Source organism: Miniopterus natalensis, chromosome 3, assembly GCF_054644295.1.
Source record: "Miniopterus natalensis isolate mMinNat1 chromosome 3, mMinNat1.hap1, whole genome shotgun sequence".
In the NCBI taxonomy this organism is placed as follows: Eukaryota; Metazoa; Chordata; class Mammalia; order Chiroptera; family Miniopteridae; genus Miniopterus; species Miniopterus natalensis.
Window position 1 is genome coordinate 84,125,642 of NC_142083.1, and position 20,645 is coordinate 84,146,286.

The 20,645-nt window shown below is 38.6% G+C and overlaps 1 protein-coding gene across 4 annotated transcripts in view; it reads right to left on the reverse strand.

Annotated features, from left to right (window-relative positions):
• The window catches only part of MRTFB (myocardin related transcription factor B), a 262,401-nt gene that overhangs the window by 56,431 nt on the left and 185,325 nt on the right, over positions 1 to 20,645 (reverse strand). The window contains exon 1 of one of the 4 annotated variants that reach the window (XM_087815649.1): positions 12,954 to 13,236. The exons of the other annotated variants lie outside the window; for them this stretch is intronic. Within the exon in view, the coding sequence (XP_087671775.1) occupies positions 12,954 to 13,074 (121 nt within the window). The 5' untranslated portion in view covers positions 13,075 to 13,236. Of the gene's footprint in view, positions 1 to 12,953; positions 13,237 to 20,645 lie in introns of those variants that run through there. 4 annotated transcript variants of the gene reach the window in all.

Here is a 20,645-nt window from a genome sequence, read left to right on the forward strand (position 1 = left end):
GGTTGATTGGTAAAAATTTATTATGTACTATTTAAGTAGCATTAAATCAGGGGCCTGGGTCCTATAAAAACAAGACAATTTAGAAAAGCCATCGTTCTCATGTTATCTTTTGGACAGCTATAGGTGGGATTAACCGGTCCCTAAGTAACACCCTAGGACAGTTAAGTTTGAGGCCCTACACCATCCTGGTTCAGTGTTTTATCATGAAGTAGTTTAGCAGTCAAGCTTACAATTGTATTTGTTTACACAGGCAGGGGCAAATGCCATCTTAAAAATTTCTACTGAAAGGGCAGATAGTAAGAAGTTGAAGTTCTTAAAGCTCCACTATAAATGAATAAAAAAATAGGTATTGCTCTCTATATAGTGAAACTTTCAGTATCCAAAACAATTAGTTGTCAGTAATTTTAAGATATTTATAATGAGTTTCTCAGGGCAACAGATCTAAAAACAAAGAAGGCAACATATTTTAACATTCTCACACATGAGAATCACAGATACATTCTCAATAAGGAAATTTCTTTTTTTTTTTTTAAATTTATCTTTATTGATTTCAGAGAGAGCACAGGAGAGGGAGAGAGAGAGAGATAGAAACATCAATGATGAGAGAGTCACTGATTAGCTGCCTCCTGCACGACCCTGACTGGGGATCGAGCCCGAAACCCGGCATGTGCCCTGGCAGGGAATCGAACCCCGATCGTTTGGATCCTAGGTCGATGCTCAACTGCTGAGCCATGCCCGGCCGGGCAGGAAATTCTTTATGTAAATAATAATATCAAACGAAAGAGGTCTTTAAAAACATAAAAAGTTTATCCTAGGTAAAAACCTTGCTATTTCAAAAAGATAACATTTTTTCTTCCTATTGATGGGAGAAAATTAAAAACTCAGTGTGGGCAAGGGTATGGAAAACAGGACCCTCATGAACTTTGCTGGGGGTAGGGGTGAGGTGGGAAGGTGGGCGGTAATAAACTGGTAGTCTTTACAGAGGGCACTTTAGCCATATGTATCAACATTTAAAATGTGTATAATCTGCCCAGCCAGCATGCCTCAGTGGTTGAGCATCAACCTATGAACCAGGAGGTCACAGTTCAATTTCCGGTCAGGGCACATGCCTGGGTTTAGGGCTCAGTCCCAGTAGGCAGTATGCAGGAGGCAGCCGATCAATGACTCTCTCATCGTTGATGTTTTTCTCCCCCTCTCCCCTCCTCTCTCTGAAATCAATAAAAACATATTTAAGAAAAACAAAAGGGCAAAAGACTGATGAACTGCCTTTCCTTTACCTTAAAAATAAATGTTAAATTATTATTGTTACTATTACTACTATTACTTTAGAATACTTGCTGAAGATAACCACTTTTGTTTTCAAATATAAAACCATAAGGATTTTTTAAAATGATTTTATTTTTTTTAGAGCAGTTTTAAGTTTACAACAAAACTGAGGGGGAGATACAGAAGTTTTCCACATATCCATTATCAACAGGTACAGAGGCTTTCCACATAGAGAGCCTCCCCCATTATCAACAGGATTTTTAAAAAATGTAATTTTACCAAGACTCATGTATTTACAGTTCTTTGCTGTGTATGGTTTATTTTGCGGTCAAAGTGTAAGAAGTCACATCCTGAAGGGTTTACTTCTGAGCCTGGAACTCAGAAATACTCTACTATATGTACCACTAATACCTCTATTTAAAAATCCATGTTTTAGAAAAAAAATTCTATTTATTTATTAAAATGACTGACATATGCAGATAAAAAGGGATTAAAAAGAAAAGTGAAAGTCAATCCATCTACCCTAGAAGGCCAGTACTTCTCCACAAAAGTAACCACTGTTAAATTGCTAGGGCTCCAGAGAATGTTTTGTGAATATTCTATTATTAAATATAAAATATGCAAAGGAAATAAATACATGCAGTGGGATCAAACTAGTCATGTAGTTTGTGGTTTGCTTCCAGAACCATGAAATCTAGTTCATTCTTACTGGCTGTATTAATGGCTATATTTAACGCATGGATGCATCAATCACATACTCTTAAGTTTTGAGATTTTTTGCTATTATAAACAAGGCTGCAATGATCTCCTGATTCATTTTTGGCATCTTTTGAGTTTATACATACACACACACACACACACACACACACACACACACTACATTTCTAATAATTTAAAATTTTGATAGGGGCGCTTTGCAATACAAATGGTTATATCAATCTATATTTCCACTTACAAGGTAAAAGAGTACCTTTGTGTTCATCCCTTCCCCACAATGTACATTATATATTTTAAAGTAACTTTAAATTCACTTCCTGTTACCTAAAACTGGCACTATAATCCCCAAATAATAGTAAAATTTGGTATTATAAGCAAGCAGTAAGGGACCAAAAGATATCAAAGGAATTAGTAAGGTGATGGGGCTAGGTTTTTGACTGGTTGTCAGAAGCTTGGGTTAAGCTTTCTCTTGTAAATCACATATTTACTTATAAATTTGGTAGAATTTTTCTGATGTTCCAGGGTAGAGAACTTAAGCATAAGACTTCTCATTTTTTTTCTTCAACTCCAACACAGTGGAGAGATATAATGGCCAGATTTGAAATCTATTTAGAATAAAACTAAAAGTATGTGGGGTAAGGAACTGGATGTTGTGTTTGAAGGAAAAAGAGAAAGACGACTTCTGGTTTTCTGGCTTAAGCACCCGAGTAGACCATTTGCTGAGATAAAGAACACAAGCTGGCAGTTAGGGAGTTTAGTCTTGGACATGTCTGAATTGGAAGTGGAAATGTGCAAGTGACAACTGGCTCTATGGGTCCAGATTTCAGAAGGAAGGTCTTGGCAGGAGACTGAAATTTGGAAGTTGTCACTTTTGTAGTATTTGCTGAGGTAGAAAATATAAAAAAGGTTAAAAAAGGTTAAAAAAGCCCAGGGCTGTGCTGTTAGGAAAGTTAACAACTAAAAGCCCATTTATAAATCAACTAAGAAATGAAGATCCAACAAAGAAGTCAGAGGAAGCTGCTTGGGAGGAGGAGGAGCCTGAAGGGTTGTGTAAAGTGCTTCTAGAAGGGGGTCAGGATCATAGGGTCAATGGCTGCTGTTTTACTACATGGAGGAGCTACTTTTGGAGTGATGAATGGAAGTCATACTGGAGAAGGCGAAGGAAAAAAGAGGGCTAAGAGTGTGAAGATGTTAATGGAAGCAATGCTTTCAAGATGCTGCCCATGGAGGGTGGGGAAGAGAAGGTATGGAACTTCAGGCTGGAACAAACCTGAGCAAGGTTATAACCAATGCAGAGTGCGAGAGAGGAAAGCGGAAGACAGGGAAAGGAAGGGAAAGAACTGGAATGACTACGGATGAGAGTGAACAGGAGACAGAGGCAGCAGGACCCTTGAAGGGGAGGGGGCACAGAGCATACAGGGACAGCCTTTGGGAGGGCAACAAGGATTGCATGTAGCCGCAGATAGGTTTACAGATTTGGTCTGGGACATCCAGGGAGTTCCCAAATGATGGCTTTTATTTTCTCAGAGAAGGAGGAAGAAAGGTCATCTATTGAGAGCGAGATGAAGGAAAAGTTAGTTTTGAGGCCAGTGAAGGATGTTTGAAATATCACTGCAGACTATGATGAGCAAGTTGAAAAGGAACATGGTTATTTAATGCAGAAAAGCCCCAACTAATAATGGCAACAGCTTCGGGGCGAGCAGTCAGTCAGGAAACTGGCAAGTCACTCCCTGGCTCTGAACTGTATCTTTTTTATAAGAGAAGACAACCACAAGATCAGAACATGTGGCAGTTTTTCTAAAGCTCATTATAAAAATTTTAGTTAAGAACAGCTGCAGCCCAGCAATTCCACTTCTAGGTGAACTGAAAACTGGTACTCACATACATGTACACAGCAGCACTATTCACAATAGCTAAATATGGGAACAATCAAAAAGGTAGGAAAAGATCCACAGATGCATGGATAAACAAAAGATGATCTATCCATACTATGAAATGCTATGGTACATGCTACAACACAGATGAACCTGAGAAACATTATGCTAAGTGAAAGAAACCAGACGCAGAAGATCACATATTATATGGTTCCAGATATGTGAAATATTCGAAATTGGTAAACTCACAGAGAGCTCAGGAAATGGGGGGAAAAGGGCATGGGGGTAAATGCTTAATGGTGACAGGGTTTTCTTTTGGGGTAATGACAATGTTTGGGAACTAGATAGAGGTGTGGTTGCACAACATTGTAAATATACTGGATGTCCCTGAATTATTTTATTTTAAAATGGTTAATTTTATGTTATGTGAGTTGAACTTCAATTTTAAAAAGATCAATTGCTAGAAGAGAATTTAAGAAACTAATTACAGCCTGGCTGGTGTGGCTCAGCCGTTGAGCACTGACCTATGATCTAGGAGATAACGGTTCGATTCCTGGTCAGGGCACATGCCCAAGTTGAGGGCTCGGTCCCCAGTAGAGGGTGTGCAGGAGGCAGCCAATCAATGACTCTCTCATCACTGATATTTCTCTCTCTCCCTCTCCCTTCCTCTCTCTGAAATCAATAAAGACATATTTATTTAAAAAAGAAACTAATTACACAGTAATTAGATTTTCTTATTTCCCACCCACCCTCCCTCCCACCAAATTCCATTAAACCACAAATAGTTGCTTCACTTTTTAATGATTTGATAACTACAATAACAACTACATTATATATTCCTGGTCATACTGAATTCTAGGTTTTGTTGGGGGTTTTCTGGCCTCTATTTCCCCTTATAGACCTCATTCTATATTCTAGTACTTTCTACAATACTCACCATATAGAAGTTTTAATAAACATGCTTTACTCAATTTTGCATGGTATATTTACTAATTTTTTGAGAGAGAGGAAGGGAGAGGGAGAGAGAAAAATATCGATGTGAAAGTGAAACATTGATCGGCTGCCTCCTGCACACCCCCTACCAGGGATCAAGCCTGCAACCCAGGCATGTGCCCTGACCAGGAATCGAACCAGCAACCTTTCCATTACGGGATGGCGCCCAACCACCTGAGCCACACCAGCCAGGGCTGCATAGTATACTTAAAGTATATAACTGAGTTACTATTTTCTAAGGAAAGAGAACACTATGCCCAATTTAAGAAAATATCACCAAGAGGATTTTCTATGAGCAAGTGATTATCATGGTGTGAACCAACACCGTTTTGCTTTGTTGTATGAATCTGAGGCTCGAGGTATTTTTGAACTGATGTTGATGGCAGCACACAAGATGAAATCTAATTACGTTGTTTTGAAGGGTAGAAGGCGGCTAAAAAGGGCAGGCGAAGGGAAAAGGAGTAAAGAGCACCATGAAAAACTGGTAGGCAGTGATTTCTTTTGATCTCCGCTTAAAAATAATGTGAAAATCATGCTGCATTAGAGAAAAAACACTTAGGTACTCTCATAGATGATAAAAAGTAGCAGCCAAAGATTACAGTCCTTTGGTTGTATTTTCAGGGGTCTAATTTGCCAATTAAAAATAATGTACTTCAAGTAATTTTAAGAAATGGAAAGCAAGAGGCCAAAACTAAAACAGTGGTTTGTCCTGTAAGAGCCATGCTATCTGTCCTGACAGCAAACTTCCATCACCACTCCCTGCCTGAAGCAGACAGCAGTTGCAGTGTGCACATAAATCCAGACCTCCAACATGACGAACAGCAAACTGCATTCTGATCAGGAATTTTCATATTATGATTACTTTCAATTTAAAAAAGGGAAAACATAAAGTTAACCAAAAAAACCCCACCAAAAACCACTCAAATTAGTGGTTGGAAAAGTTAGGCCTTACACTACGTAGAAAACACTGCCTTTCGTCCCAATGTCAGGAAGTCTACTGCACCTGTGTGAAGCCCACTGGCGTAGGGAGTGTGGGGGAGGCAGGGGGTGCAAACTGCAGATTTCCAAACCTCAGACCAACCCTTGCTGGTAAGGAGGTCACAGTCCAGAATGTAGCATTTACCCTCTATTAGGAATTAGCAAAAATGAAGCAGAAACTAAAAAGCTGACAGTCCACGCTAACACACTGTAGGTTTCCTGCATTAATCTACAGCATGAGGTCAGGAAGACTATGTTTTTAATACTGTGCCTTGGAAATTTACAGGCACTTTGAAAACTCCGGTTGGCTGCTGCTTCTGTTACCATGGAAACAGACTGCTAAAAATGGGGCATATTTCTTTAAACTGATCATACCTTCACACAAATTCCCTTCTCCTTTTTGTCAAAAGTTGGAATGAACTTAAAGTATGCCTCTCGTGGTATGACAACGTGATGTCAAGCCAGGGGGCCTAGTACAGAATGGCAGGGATAACATGAGCCTGTGGCAAACATACAGAAAGATACTATACATACATGCACTTTAAAAAATCTCATTTGGTTAAAAAGTAGTGAAAATAAATACACAGTGGGATAAACTGAAGTATAACAACACAAATAACATTTCAAAAGCACAATCACCCACTTAATTGCCTGATCACCAGCAATGCAAAGAGATTAAAGCAATACTTGATTTTATCTGAAAATTTTTAATCTGTTGAAACATGCTGGTTCTGCACCCGAACTTCTAGATTTCTTATTCTATATGATTCCAAAAGAAGATAATGTTTATTTTTTCTTATTTTGGGGGCAATCAGAAATTCTATATTTTACTCCTATATTAGAATTCGAGTGTGCAGCTATAGATAGAGGTGCTTATGGGTTAAAGCTCTTTCCTAATTCCTTGGAAATGGGAAAATGTTATGTTGTATAAAATATTCTGAAATGTCTTAATGTAAAATTCCTAAGGGAAGCTCCCTGAAGAAAAGGGCAATTAACAATGAGATAGGAAATTAATAGAATGCTTTTTACCTCCAATTTTCCCCAGAATGTAAGTATATGCTACTCTCTTGAGGTCACTTCACCCTGGCTCATATCTTGGTCTTTCTTCCCATTTTGTGGATTCAGGAGTGGGACTCACACACACGCACATGCATGTCCACATATAGTTATTCATATATATACCTACATGCACACACACACACACACACACGCATGCCAATCTGCCCACCAAAACATAAAGAGAACCTCAAACTGTCATAACTTGTGTGCTATCCTATTATCATAGCAACCGTTCATGATGATGCAGGTGGAAGGGTGAGCTGCAGTTGTTCAGGCCAATGGGATGGGTTGGGGGTAGGAGGGGCAGGGAGAGGCATTCTGGGGGAGAACAGCAATAGGGGGAGAGAAGTACCACATGATTTCTAGACAGAGGCAGGGCCTCAGTAAAGGGGCCAGAGCGGGTGGGGAGGGATCAGCTGTAGGTCTATCTCTACTTGAGTAAAGATTTCTATGAAGACTCCATGTGAGGAAGGGTGGTAGCTGTGGTGGAACGGTGCTGTGGATAAATGAAATGTTTTTTGAGGTAGAACTGACAGGTTTGGTAACAGGATTTGGTGAGGAGGAGGAGGGTAAGGAAAGTATCAAGGATCACTCTCATTTAGGCTCCTGGTGTGAGCCAATGGGGAGACAGAGGTGCCATCAATTGAGACAGGAAACCCTGGAGGAGTATGTTTCATGGAAGTAGTATGGGGCCCACTGGCCACATCAGGGGTGTAGATGACTATACAGGCCTGGAGCACAAGAGACAGGCCCGGCCCCCAGTCTGGAATCCTCACTCATTTGGACCAAAGCATACATGGTTCTCTTCTGTATCTCCCTTATGTGTGTGCATATTTCAACTCCTATATTATCACTTAGTTTCTTGACTTTTAGGCTGTGAGCTCCTTGAATGTTATGGCTAAAAGAGATTTACAACTTCTGGCATGATGCTGTGTAGAAGCACTCAAATTTCTGCCAAATGAAATTATTTCTAATAAAAAACTAAATTATATAATTTCATCTCAAAAGTAGCATGATCCATTAAAAAAAAAACTGAATCATGTCTGGGAAGAGGAAATTTTTTATAAAGATGACCTTACTTTTCAACTTTATTTTTAAAAAACATTAATTTAGTGATACCTCACTTGTACAACACTTCAATTATGAAGAACATTGGCAGAAAGCAAAGAAAGAAGAAATTCCCAGAGAGATAAAAAATAGTTGTAAAATTCATGTGCCTATGTGACTGTTTCCCTGCTATTGCTCAATACATTGTAGCTGAATCAACAACAGCATCAGGATTCCGCTATTACCTTTTGTTAACTGTTGCTTACTTTAAAGAAGATTAGAAGGAGCAAATCGGAAAAGGGAGAGCAGCCAAAAGTGGCAGATGACAAATACCAAACAATAAATAACAGTTCTAGTAATCTAGTAATGATCTAGGGATCGTACTGTGCAGGGGCAAACTATTTTATACATCTCAACAGTGCCTTAAGGCACCTATACTTTACATTTTGGGCTAGCCAGTAACTTATAACTGAATTATAAATTTTATCTGAAGGTAATAGTTCAAATTATATTCTGTTTAAGAAGGCAGGAAGGAGTATAATACTCTTTAAATACTTCTGCATAATAATAATGTGTCTGTGAGATGCAGGACACTGGGGATCAGGTATTAAATGAGCCAAATAAGGATTCTATCTCCAAGAGATACTATGGTCTAATAATGAAGACAGTACAGATATAGATCATAATGGCAAAAGGTGAAACATCTTAAAGAGATGCAGATCAAGTTATCAGGAATATACAGAAGAAATTATTTTTAGCTAATAAGATCAAGTGACTCTGTAGGAAATGGCATGGGGATTAGGTTTAAAGACACTTCAGATCAGCCAACTGGGGTGAGAAGAACATTGTGAGCAAAGGCACAGAGTTTAAGGAAGTGGGGAGCAGTGCTGTTCAACAGAGCTTTCTGCAGTGATGGAAATGTTTTACACTGTTCAATAAAGTAGCCACTAACCACATATGGCTATAGAGTAGTTGAAATGTGGTTCATGTAATTAAGGAGCTAAATTTTTGAAAATTATATTTTATTTTAATTATTTAAAATTTAAATTTAAATAGCCATATGTGGCTAAAGGACAGCACAGGTAGAGTATGTATGAGATAATTTCCATCCCTTAAAAAAGTTTTGGTGCTTCAATAAAGGTCTTTATTTAATCTATTTCCCCAGGTTGGATTACTCCGAATATGTCAGACAAAGGTACATTTTTTTCATAAATAGATCTACTATAGCCATGTTCCAGGACACCATGTTACTCTACTACACTGTCTGCTATGCAATGCACCACAAACATTGACATATTTTCTCTCAGCTGTTATTAACCAGCCTGTGCCAGGTCAGGAGTGTGGCCCTCCAAATCTGAGGGCCAGATCCCCAAGTCACTTCTTGGCGGACAGCTGACTAAGCTGTCCAATCCACCTTCGACTATGTTTTGAGCAAGAAATCATTTTGATTGGCTAAAAAACACTGAGTTTAGGGGTTGTTTGTTAGAGCAGTTAGTTTAGTCCAGGTAATTAATACACAACCCAGTTTTCTTTCTGTGGCATTTCATTTTTACCATTAGAGAGCTCTGTATATTGAACATCAATACTTCTTTAAATCCATTTGCTACCATTTTGTCTTGATAAATATGGAATATAACTAGGTGGTAGCACTGGTATTATGATTCATTATCTTAATGACTCATATTAAACCATTTATCTGAATTAAATAATCTCAATTTATTTGATTTTCCCTAAAATTCATAATTAACTCTTAAGTCATCAAGTCAATGATTTTGTAATATCCTTCTTTAGCTGTAGAATCAGAAATTAAACTTAAATCTCATCCATGTTGAACATTATCTGAAAATGTTTCTAACCCTTTTGTGGCTAAGGGAAAAGTTAGGATTGCTCATCGCTGCTTTGACAAAAGAAAGTAGTCTAAGGAAAATTCCCTATTTTGAATTTGATCAGCATTCATGGCATTTATTGCTATTGTCACCTAAAGCAAAAAAGAATTAAATTCTCCAACTACACACATGGGTTGATAGTTATCAGAAAGTTTATATAAGCATTAACAAAACTGTGAGGTGATATGCTTCATTATCCAAGTGGTATGCGATGACAATTCCTCATAGGCAGCAGACACAAACATTTTCAATAGGTATTACTAAATTTTCTGATGAGGTGTCACATAAACTCTTGAAACCTATGATTGCTGCTTACAAAGTCTGTTTTTCCCCCAATAATAATTTCAGCTAACTAGTACTCTCAACAATAATACGAATTCCAAAATATCCCAATATAAGCAAGAACTAGACCAACTACTTGAGAAGCAGAGTGGACTTCTAACCTCTACAGTAGGTATGTCAGAAACACCAGTGATACCAACTGTGTCTCTGATTAGAACTAAACGGACCCAAATTTATTCTTTCTTCATTACCTAGAAACTTATGATCCAGACATTAAAAATAATCTCAAAGGTTGTTCTTTCAAAACAAACAAAAAATAATTTTGCCAAAAATGAATGGAAAACCAAACAGTGTTGATGTGAAAGATAATATTTTGTGTCCCTCCCTTAACAGATGAGGCATAAACCATAAATCACTAATAGTCACGTATATGTTTGTCTTTTTTGACAAAACAGTATAGGATCTAATTAGACTCTAGGGCATTTTAGTGTTCCAACAACTGCAGCCAACTTGTGTACATTAATACAACTGATGGCTGACCCCATGCTTAAAAGCAGATGAAGCTTGGCAGTCAGTGGCTTGTCCCTTGTTTTATTCTACGAGTCTGACAGGCTGACCACTGGTGCTCATCTGTAGGCAGTAACTGTGACACACTAAACTCCAAGAGTTCAATCTTGCGTAGGAACCAAGGTATTTTCATACTCTTTCAGTAACAGATCACCCTTCGTATCTCTGTATGTTTTTTTGCCCTCAGTGCTATCTGTACCAGAAAGTGAGTAGAAATACAGTCTGTTAGGATATAAGTAAAACTTGGTTAGTGCAACTGTGGTAAGACAGATGAATTTTATCATCCAGGAATTTCTGTGGAGTGTTTTAAAATATGAAAGTTCTCTCCCCTTACCTCTTTATATTAATGGATTTACATGAAAGTAAAATATAGAATAGTTCTTTATTTTGTCAATATATATATAAATATATATTTAATTTTAAACAGTGAAAAATAAAGGGTTAAAGAAATAAATATGCTGACATTAAACCAGGCATCTCATAAAAACACTATGAAGTACATATTGTTTCTCCTCATTGTACAAAACTTGTCCAGGGTCACAAAGCTAGCAAATGGTATGCCTGGGATTTGACTCCAAGTCTATATCTCACTTGAGAGTCCATGCTCTTGCTCTTCTGACATTATATTATCGTACATGTATAAATGGAAAGCGTGATCACGGTTGTTAGGGCAACAATCTACACATTATGTAATCATCTCAACTCTACTTTGCTGTTCCTGTTGATAGTTCCCCTATACCCTGTTCTTATATTTTTAATCCTTGCTTTCTATGCTCCTTTATCACATTCTGCTGTTGTGACATCTTTTTCTTCTTCCTATTCCATTTTCCTCTACTTTCTCAGTTTTTCAAGTAGCACAAAAATTATTTTAAATTTAAGGTAGTTATAGTAGCTTAACACTTGAATTTGACTTAAATGATGTATAGATCATTCTAAACTTTTTTTAAGTGAATGATTTAAAAACTTTTAAGTTCCCCTGTAAGTCTCCGGAATGTGTCCTAAAAAAATTCCACCGGTATTTCTTCTATAACGACCTACGGTAAGGCGTGCTGTGCACAAGCTGAGGCGACCCATTGTTTGGTTCCTGGCAACAGCTATTTATACCTCATTGTGTGTCCTTTGCTTCGATCTAGATGTTTTTCTACCCATACCTAAAAGTAGTTCAACTCTAGCAAGTCAAGTCCAACTATTGTTTCTTATTATTATCTTTTAAATCTGTAACAATCTATCATGTTCATATTCTAAATGAGAAAAAAAGGAGGGATATCCTTTTGGAAGAAGCTTCAACTGCTACTTAGGCAGATAACTCAACATTTACTCTCTGGGTTCCTATAAGATGAGCAAGAGCAAGTGGAGAGGTGAGGGGGTGCAGGAGCTGAAAGCAAATCAAATGAAAAAGAGATTATTGTGGGTTTTTTCCTCCCAAAGAACACTAGAAAATCAAATTTCAAGTTAAACAAGGATTGAGAGAGGTGATTGACATATCTCAAATTTAGGTAAAACTTATTCTCTGTAGATCCTGAATTTCTTGCACCATAGCCTTTGATCCCAGCTGCTACAGTAAAGGACGCCATGCACTAGTCCTGCCACAGTTAGTAGGCCAGGACACAGGACAGCAATGCCCATACCTTTGGCCATTTTCTTAAATGAATCAGCGGGGTATCTGTGCAGTGGCCACTAACAATAATTGATGGTATCCGTAAGCTTATTCTTTACTTTGTTACAAAACCACAAAACTATGCAATGTGCATTTAAATACAAAATAATGCAGTATGCATTATAACCAATTACACCAATCATTTAAATATATAATTAAGAAAGAGTTAGCTACCTTCCTTGTTTTAAACACTAAAAACCATAAACATGTTAATTAGAAAAAATTAATTTCCCTGGAATTATGTGTTTGTAAACCTAAAAGAAGCAATGTTCTGAATAATACTGAAATGGAAATGGCCTCTCCTAAGGAGGGAGGGGGGACAAAAATTTGGAGAACATGAGAAAACATACAACATGAACCTGGAAGGATTTTAGTGAAATGAGGATTGGCTTCATAAATCCCCTTACTGTACTAATTTTTGCAAAATCCCTAGAGCTCTATCAGTTAATGAATCTTTAGAGAGAGCTACTGAGAACAGCATTAAGCTTTCATTTCGAAGAACTTAGACCATGTAAGGCACAGCAGGGAACAGAGAGAGACATGGCATGGTAATCAGACAGACACGCTCAGCCTGGTTGAGGGGAATAGGAATTTGGCAGTTTTGGCCCTTTCCACAGAAACACTGACCTTCCTTGAGACTTTTCTGGTTGCTCCCCTCAAGGCATTCCTTTTCTTTTAATGGCTCGAAATCCCCAGCAGTTAAAATCTCTGCGAACCCCTGTTGCTGCTTCTTGGAGCTATCGATCATGGTGAGAGGCTTCTGGAGACAGGCAGCATCAAGCAGGAGAAGAGCTCAATTTGCCGATCAGCAGAGGCTGGCACTCAAAATACTCTGGTCCCTGGGTCCTGCGCGCTTCGTCACAATACCCCAATCACCAGTGGGCAATTATGTCTTTAAGCAGCTGAAGGCATCCATCAATCAGCCTTTGGTTCCCGGCCTGACCTGCACAGACACTCATGCTGCTGGAAGCCCTAAACTCTCTCCCACATTGGGAGGCAGAGCCCTGGAGGCACGATGCTGCTGAAATCCCACCCCTTTTCCCAGCCAGCCCCTTTCCTCTGCCATTCCAGCTTCCCCCGCACTGGGCACTTCAATCTGCAGTTTGATGGTCCGAATCATCTGACAAACACTGAGTCAAGCAGTTAAAAATAAATCCTCTAGTTGTTAAAAGAGAAGACTTTGCCGATACCTAAGACGACAAATTGCTGCCTGTGGTCTCTCTCTGGCTCTCTATAAACACAGCCGCAGTCTGTGGAAATACTTTCTATCAGCCAGACAAGCACATTCATTACTCATTAAGTTCCGCAGCTAAACAAACAGCAGCCCAGGGCATCTGAAGGAAGCGGGTCTTATCTCAGCAGAGGCACCAGGCTGAATAAACACGCTACTAGCCTATCTGGAGAAGAACAGAGGCACTGCACTACCAAAGTTCTTTTGTGCTGTGCTTTTTGCTGCGTCCAGCTCTCCCTGGCAAAGCAATGCTCTTTGTAATAGGGACATGTACTGTCATTGTGGCTTTGTGCCTCACAGGTTCAGACCTGAGCAGCATTTTTCCTCTGTGCCGCTAGTCGGCTGAGAGAGTTAACATCGCCATGATTGTTCTAAGGAAAAATCTCTCCCCCTGTATTAAAAGCAGAGGCACCGAGAGCTTCTATTTCTTAACAGATTCAGCCAGAGACCAGCCCAAGTACATTTCACAAGCTATCAACAACGGACACCTCTTCTGAAGATCACAGACTGCTGTCCACTAGATGCGAGGGATACTGCTTGAAGAAATCTCTAGGGATGGCAATTCCAGGCAAAGCGTTTTAGTACACCCCAAACATTTATCGATCTACAACTGTAGCCAAAAGAATATATATTTTTTAATGACTCAAAGTATGCTCCTCTGCAAAGAGCTCCTATAAAGCCCATCAGAGGTTGTAAGGGCAACAGACCAAATCCTCTTCCAGGAGGGACCTGTTTTGTTCATGTTTTTATAACCAACATGTAGCAGGGTGCCTGGAATACTAGTTCTCAATAAATACTTGTTGCATGACTGAGTGAGTGAATTAAAGCAGAAGAAAGTGCAACAGGAAAACTTCCTTTAACAATACTCAAGAGGTTTAAAGAAGTCCTATATCAACCATCAAGAATCACTAATTTTAGATGAACTACTAAATGTTCTCTAAAGGAGGCACATTTTCTCTTTAAAAGAAAACACTCTGACACGATCCTTCTGTGGGATAAAGAAAGGCTTACATTTTTAAAGCCAGAAAAGTCAATATTCTCTCCACCATTTAAACATAGATGGGAACTAGATGAAGTCTATCCTTTGTCCCTGGTTCCAAGCCTGGTGTGCGTGAAACCGGTGCTGTTCTAGAAAGATAGTTATCAGGCCTTCTCCAGCGTCTCTCGAGAATGGGATTACACAACACATGACATGTTTCTTGTCAACTGAAATTCCTTCTGCAGCAATTTAAGCCCAGTGCTGGTAGTCTAAACCTCTGCAGGAACAAAAAGACACAGCGAGCTTATCACGCTTCTCAAAAATGCCCTCCGATGCTCAGCTACTATTTCTGCTCCTAAGACCTTTATTTTTCTAAACTAACTGTTCCTGCACCTTTAAAGAAGTAAGAAAAATAGCCATCATTTTTTTAAGACATTATTTAGGGTGGTCCTTCTATTAGTATTGTGAAGTTTCTCTCATTTGAACCCCATCCGTCCTTGCGATCCCTATGATTATTTGTATATTATAAACATTTTACAGACTAAGACCAAAGTTACAATGCTGGTAAGTGGAAGGTCTAGAATTTAACCAAAGTATGAGTTCTCCAAAACCCAAGTCTTTTTTCTGTTGCACTGCAATGCCTGCTGTCTTTTAATATGCTCCATTTCCAGGCTTTGGTTTGATCTTGGGACAGGTTTAATAGCTGAGGACATAACTTTGATGGCTTCCTACTAATTCTCCTCCTGGCGAGGGAGAAGGAAGCCAACATAATCATACAAGAGGGCTTTTATGAAAGCATTTAACTTTTCCTGAAATAATAAAGCAGCAGCCAGCTTTACTTACTGGTACTTACAGTGCACCATGGTCTAAGTGCTTTGCATGTATTATCTCATTTATTCTGTTGACCCATGAGTTCAACATTATTATCCTGATTTACAGATGAGAAAACAGAGGCCTAGAAAAATCTAGGTTATGTCTTACAAGTTGTGGCCAGAATTCCAAACTGAAAGCTTGGCTCCAGGGCCTACATTCTTAATTACCTTGCAAAAGGAACAAAAACAATAAACTCCAACATTCTCCTTTTCAGGATGTTGCTTTTTAAATCCTGTCCACCTGATTTTAGACCACAAGTTTAGAAACCTGAGTATATATACACAGTTACACCCGTCACTTTCAAACTCTTTACTGGCTTTGTGTTTTTTTGTTATTTGTTGTTGTGTGTGTATTACAAGTGTGTTGAATGGATCCTCTAAGTTTATCATTTTTGTATCTGCTAAATATAAAAAACCTCAATAAAAAAAACACATTGTCCTGCTGTAGGTTTATACCAAAAGTCTTTTCTCTGCAGTTTTGAGAGGAAATAATTTCTTTCGTGATGAATATGCCTGACAGAACATTTATTTTGCTATTTTTAAAATTTTGAAATAATTTCAGGTTCACAGAGCACTTTTTCCCTAAACCATCTGTAAGTAGGCTCTGCTATGATACCTCTCTATCTTCAGTACTCTGGTTAATCCCCACAAACAAGGATATTATCTTATATAACCATAACATAACCATCAATATCAGGAAATTAACATTGATATATCATTACCACCTAATCTACAGTCCATTTGAGTTCCACCAACTATCCCAACAACATCCTCTATAGCAAAAGGATCCAAACCAGCACTGTCTGGGGCACTGAATTATCAAGTCTCTTTAGTTTTCTTCCCTTCCATCTTTCCTTTCCTTTCCTTGAACTTTGAAGATTACAGGCACGTTATTTTGTAAAATTACCCTCAATCTGAGTTTGTCTAATGTGTCTTCATGTTTAGATGCAAGCTACAGCAGAAATATATTGGCAGGAACACCACAGAAGAAATGATGTGTTCTTTGTATCCTATCAGGTGGTGCACAAATTCAATTCATCTCATAACTGACAATATTTATTTTGATTAACGATGCCACTTCCTCTTCATAATTATTTTGTGGGGCTAAATTATTTATGACTATGATGATTGTCAAATGGTGATTTTGAAAATTCTATCATTTCTTCTACAATTATTAGTGGTACATCCTACTATAAGAGAAAGAATTTTCTTTATCCAGTTTACGGTATCTTTTTCTATCAGCATGTGCTTATGGATTTCTATTTTATTCAATTGGTTATGGTAGGATCCTATCATTTATTTTGATACTAATTATTCCAGATTTGGCCAGTGGGTACAGCTTCAAGTTGGTTTCAGTTTCTTACTGTCATGACCCCATTACCCTCTGAGCACTTTCTTCCTTTCTGGACAAGATGTTCCAGGCTCACCTTTTATGTTTTCTGCTCTGCTGAGAAACCAAGATCTGAATGTGAGGTGTGCTCACGGTTATTAGGGTGTTACTATTCCCTTCTCAACCTTCTCTGTAGATTCAGTTAGGGAATATGTCTGTGAGTTCCTGTGCATGTACATATGCACACACACACACATACATCTCTACATATTAATAGATATAAAATATAAATCTATATTTAAATATACACATCTACAGTTATCTGCATACACTAAAAACCCTGAGTTCACCCTGATGGTTCCAATTCTAATCCAATGCCACAGGCTCACTTAATTTTCTCTCCTTTCTATACTTGTAACCCTCTTCTCCTATAACGAGACCCTTGTCTCCCACGGTCTCTGCTACCTTACTCATGAATACCCTGCTCACTGGCACTGCTACAGCCAAACCCTATACAGATGTCTCCCCATCCCATGCAGCCTCTGAAGCCCTATACTGGGTCACTGCCTCACTCCCACAGAGCCACTGCCTTGCTTGGCCCCACATAATGTCTTTGGATTGTTAAGGAACGAAGGACAGGAGGAGACTTGTAGTCTCTGAGTCAGGGAAGCCCACAGTTGTCATATGGACTACTTTCCAGTAGGCCTGCCCTTGTTTCTTACTATACATGCTACATCATCTCCAGTGTCATTTGGTTCTATTGTCATGAGTGACATTTAACTTCAAATGATAGGTGATTAAAGTCACTTTGGCTATGATAAATTTGCTTCCACAGGGTTTGTGTGTACACACACTAAAAAGAGCTGCTTTAGTATAAAAGAGAGTACCATAAATCAAGTCCATTTTCTCACTACAGATATTTAATAAGCGTGAGAAAAACTGTATGGCTTGGAGACTAGGAACAATCCAAGAAAGGCTTCAGGGAATCAGAACAGAAACAAACTTGGCTCAGGGGACCTACACTAAAACTTGGCAGAGTCAATCTATGCTAACAGAACTGCTGATAAAAAAGATTATCGCTGTGATGACGCTGGACTTCAATAAGGAAAAACTTTAAACTTATTGCCAAATGGGCAATGTTCACCAATGTGAAAACATTCAAAAGTAATGAATAAAGTAATTAGTAACAGAATGGAAAGAGACTGCTAAATACTGAGTCTTGTTTCTCCTGTGGCATCCCTGACACTGTGATTGAGAGGCACTGCCCTTTTTCTTTCCATCGTCCACGTCTTGCTACTTATGGGGGTGCACTGTGGGACTGCCTTCACAGTGTGAGCCACAGTATTACAAAATTTATGTAGACATGGTCAATTAGATTGGACGTATTTAGGAAGAAAAATTTCAGTCTAGGTTACACCTATATGTTTTCCTAATGATGCCGTATTTTTAGTAAAATATATATTTGATCCTTAATTTATCCATAATAAATATCACTATAAATTATATCTTTAGATAATTACTAAATGGTAATGATAAATCCCAATAATTTAACAATTATTAAGCCTAATTTAATAATCCTGATAATTTAAAATATTTTTTGTAAAAAAGGAAGCTTAAAGGGTGCTATATCTGAAATCAGACAGCATATCTTATTAAGTCCTTCATTTTTTACAATTTTTAAAGGCACATGGATATCAAATACGTAGTACTTCAGATATAAAAACATTAGCAAATTAGTTCTTATGAAAGCCACTATTACATGAGGAAGGACAAATTTTTCTGCCATTTCTAAGATGATGAGATTTTGAAGGAATATCAATGATCTGAGCAATTAAATACTGCAACATAACTGAACACCACAACAGGGCGAACAGCCTGATAATTTGGTCTGTAGTCTGTGCTTTTCATCAGCTGTCATCCTAGAACACGACAGTCGTGGCACAGCTGGCACTACCCTCTTGGGTTTGCTTCCCCCTCTTGAAGATGGGAGCTGCGACCCTGGCCAGGTTTTTCAGGACTGGAATATTACCATCCACGCGCTGGCGAACCTCTGCTTAGATGGACAGAGAACTTCCTGTGGGGTGGGGCAAGAGGCAGGTGAGGCAGAGGAACACTTGTCCCAGCTCATTCTCCATCAGGATGACACATTATGACGGCATCCCTCAACTGAAGGGATCTGACTACACATCCAGAAATGACCAGTGCCATTTGTCTTCTCCTGCCCAAATCTTCGGTATGGATAATCAACAGATGACAGAATACACTTTATCAGCTTTAAAAAGTCATTCAGGTCCTTTCTCTATTTCTAAGCTTTATAGTTAGGACTTATAAACATACAAATACAGACAACTGGCTGGAACATTGACAACAAAGAGCTTTCCTTAGATTATGTATCTTCAGCAGTCTTCCTCCAATCCCGAGTCATGAGATATAAGGGAGAATGAGATGACTACAGCGCGAAGTTTAGCAGAGACAGACAAGGGTAATGAAAGGAAGAGGGTCGGATCCCAGCAAAGTCTAGAAGGCACATCATTAAGTTCTGATCAGTGTGATGCTGAGGTCAGCACTTGTAATAAAAAAACTGTCTACACAGCATTTCTGAACCATTTTTACTTCATTGTCCCTATCTCCTGACCTTTTTTTATAGAATTGTTTCCTAATCACTTTGCATGAAATTTTAATACCACTGATTTATCATATGTCTGTTTATGCACTGTGTGTGTCTATGTATCTACACACACACACACACATATATCTATGCCTTATACGTGAAAAAATGATGTTTTTGCCTGGTCTCCAAAAACCAATTCTCCCCCTTTGAGAATATACAAGAAGGAAAGCCAGTATTTCCTATTTTGTTGGGGAAAACATAGGATAATAAAAGTGAACTATAAGTCGGAACCCACAATAAGAACAAACGTTCACCACCTGTGATAAGGATTTTAGGTTACAAATAAAGTCAGAGTATCTTTTGAGAATCTTTTGCTCCTCAGCAGCTCTGAGGAATGGGAAACACGTTTTGACATTTGTTTTACTAAGAAAAAAAAAGAAACTGCAGCTCAGATATGAAGCGATGTGCTTTCAAGTTGCTATACTGCTGAACACAGATCTTTAATCCTGGGTTTCTGAATCCAACATTCTTTTCACCAAAAGCAAAAGCCTGTACGTCTTTTTTCTCCATTTTACTAAATTTATGTGTGATTTTCAGAGGCATGTATTAAGAAAAATTGGTCATTTAACTTCAGATGGATAACACTACAGGCAGATTTATGAAGGTGAGAGGCAGGATAGTCTTGTGGAAGGACCACGACTTCAGAGTTAACATAATTCAGTTGTGAGATCTATGAGATCTTGGAAAAGAGGCAACATCTTGTTCTGTGGCTGCCTCACCTACAGATATGTACAAACAACAACAGATGTTTTCTGTGATTATAAAAATCAGGAAAAATACATTTAAAATACTCAGCACAGGCAAGACAGGCACTCCCCAAATAGCAGTGTCTGTTAGGACTCATTCTGGAATGACCTCCCTTGTCTGTTATCTTCCAGGACTGCATGTTTCCTAGGTCTGGGGTTCTCCCATCAGATACACACACACACACACACACACACACACACACACACACACACGCACACCCGCAAGCACACTGACCACACCACCACACACATGTTCTACATTTTCCAACCACACCCTTTAAGGCTGCAGCAGGGTGCAGGTAAAGTTCATTATTTTCTCGTGTGGCACTCAGAACCCTGCTGATACTTTTTCACTTCATTGGAATAATGAAATAGAAAAACTGCCCCAGGTGACTATTCACAGCTAAGTAATCAGCTATTGGGTCTAAGAATTGGGTAGAACAAACACTAGGTCACCTTCAGTCCAGATGGCAAAGTAGGTAAACTCTGT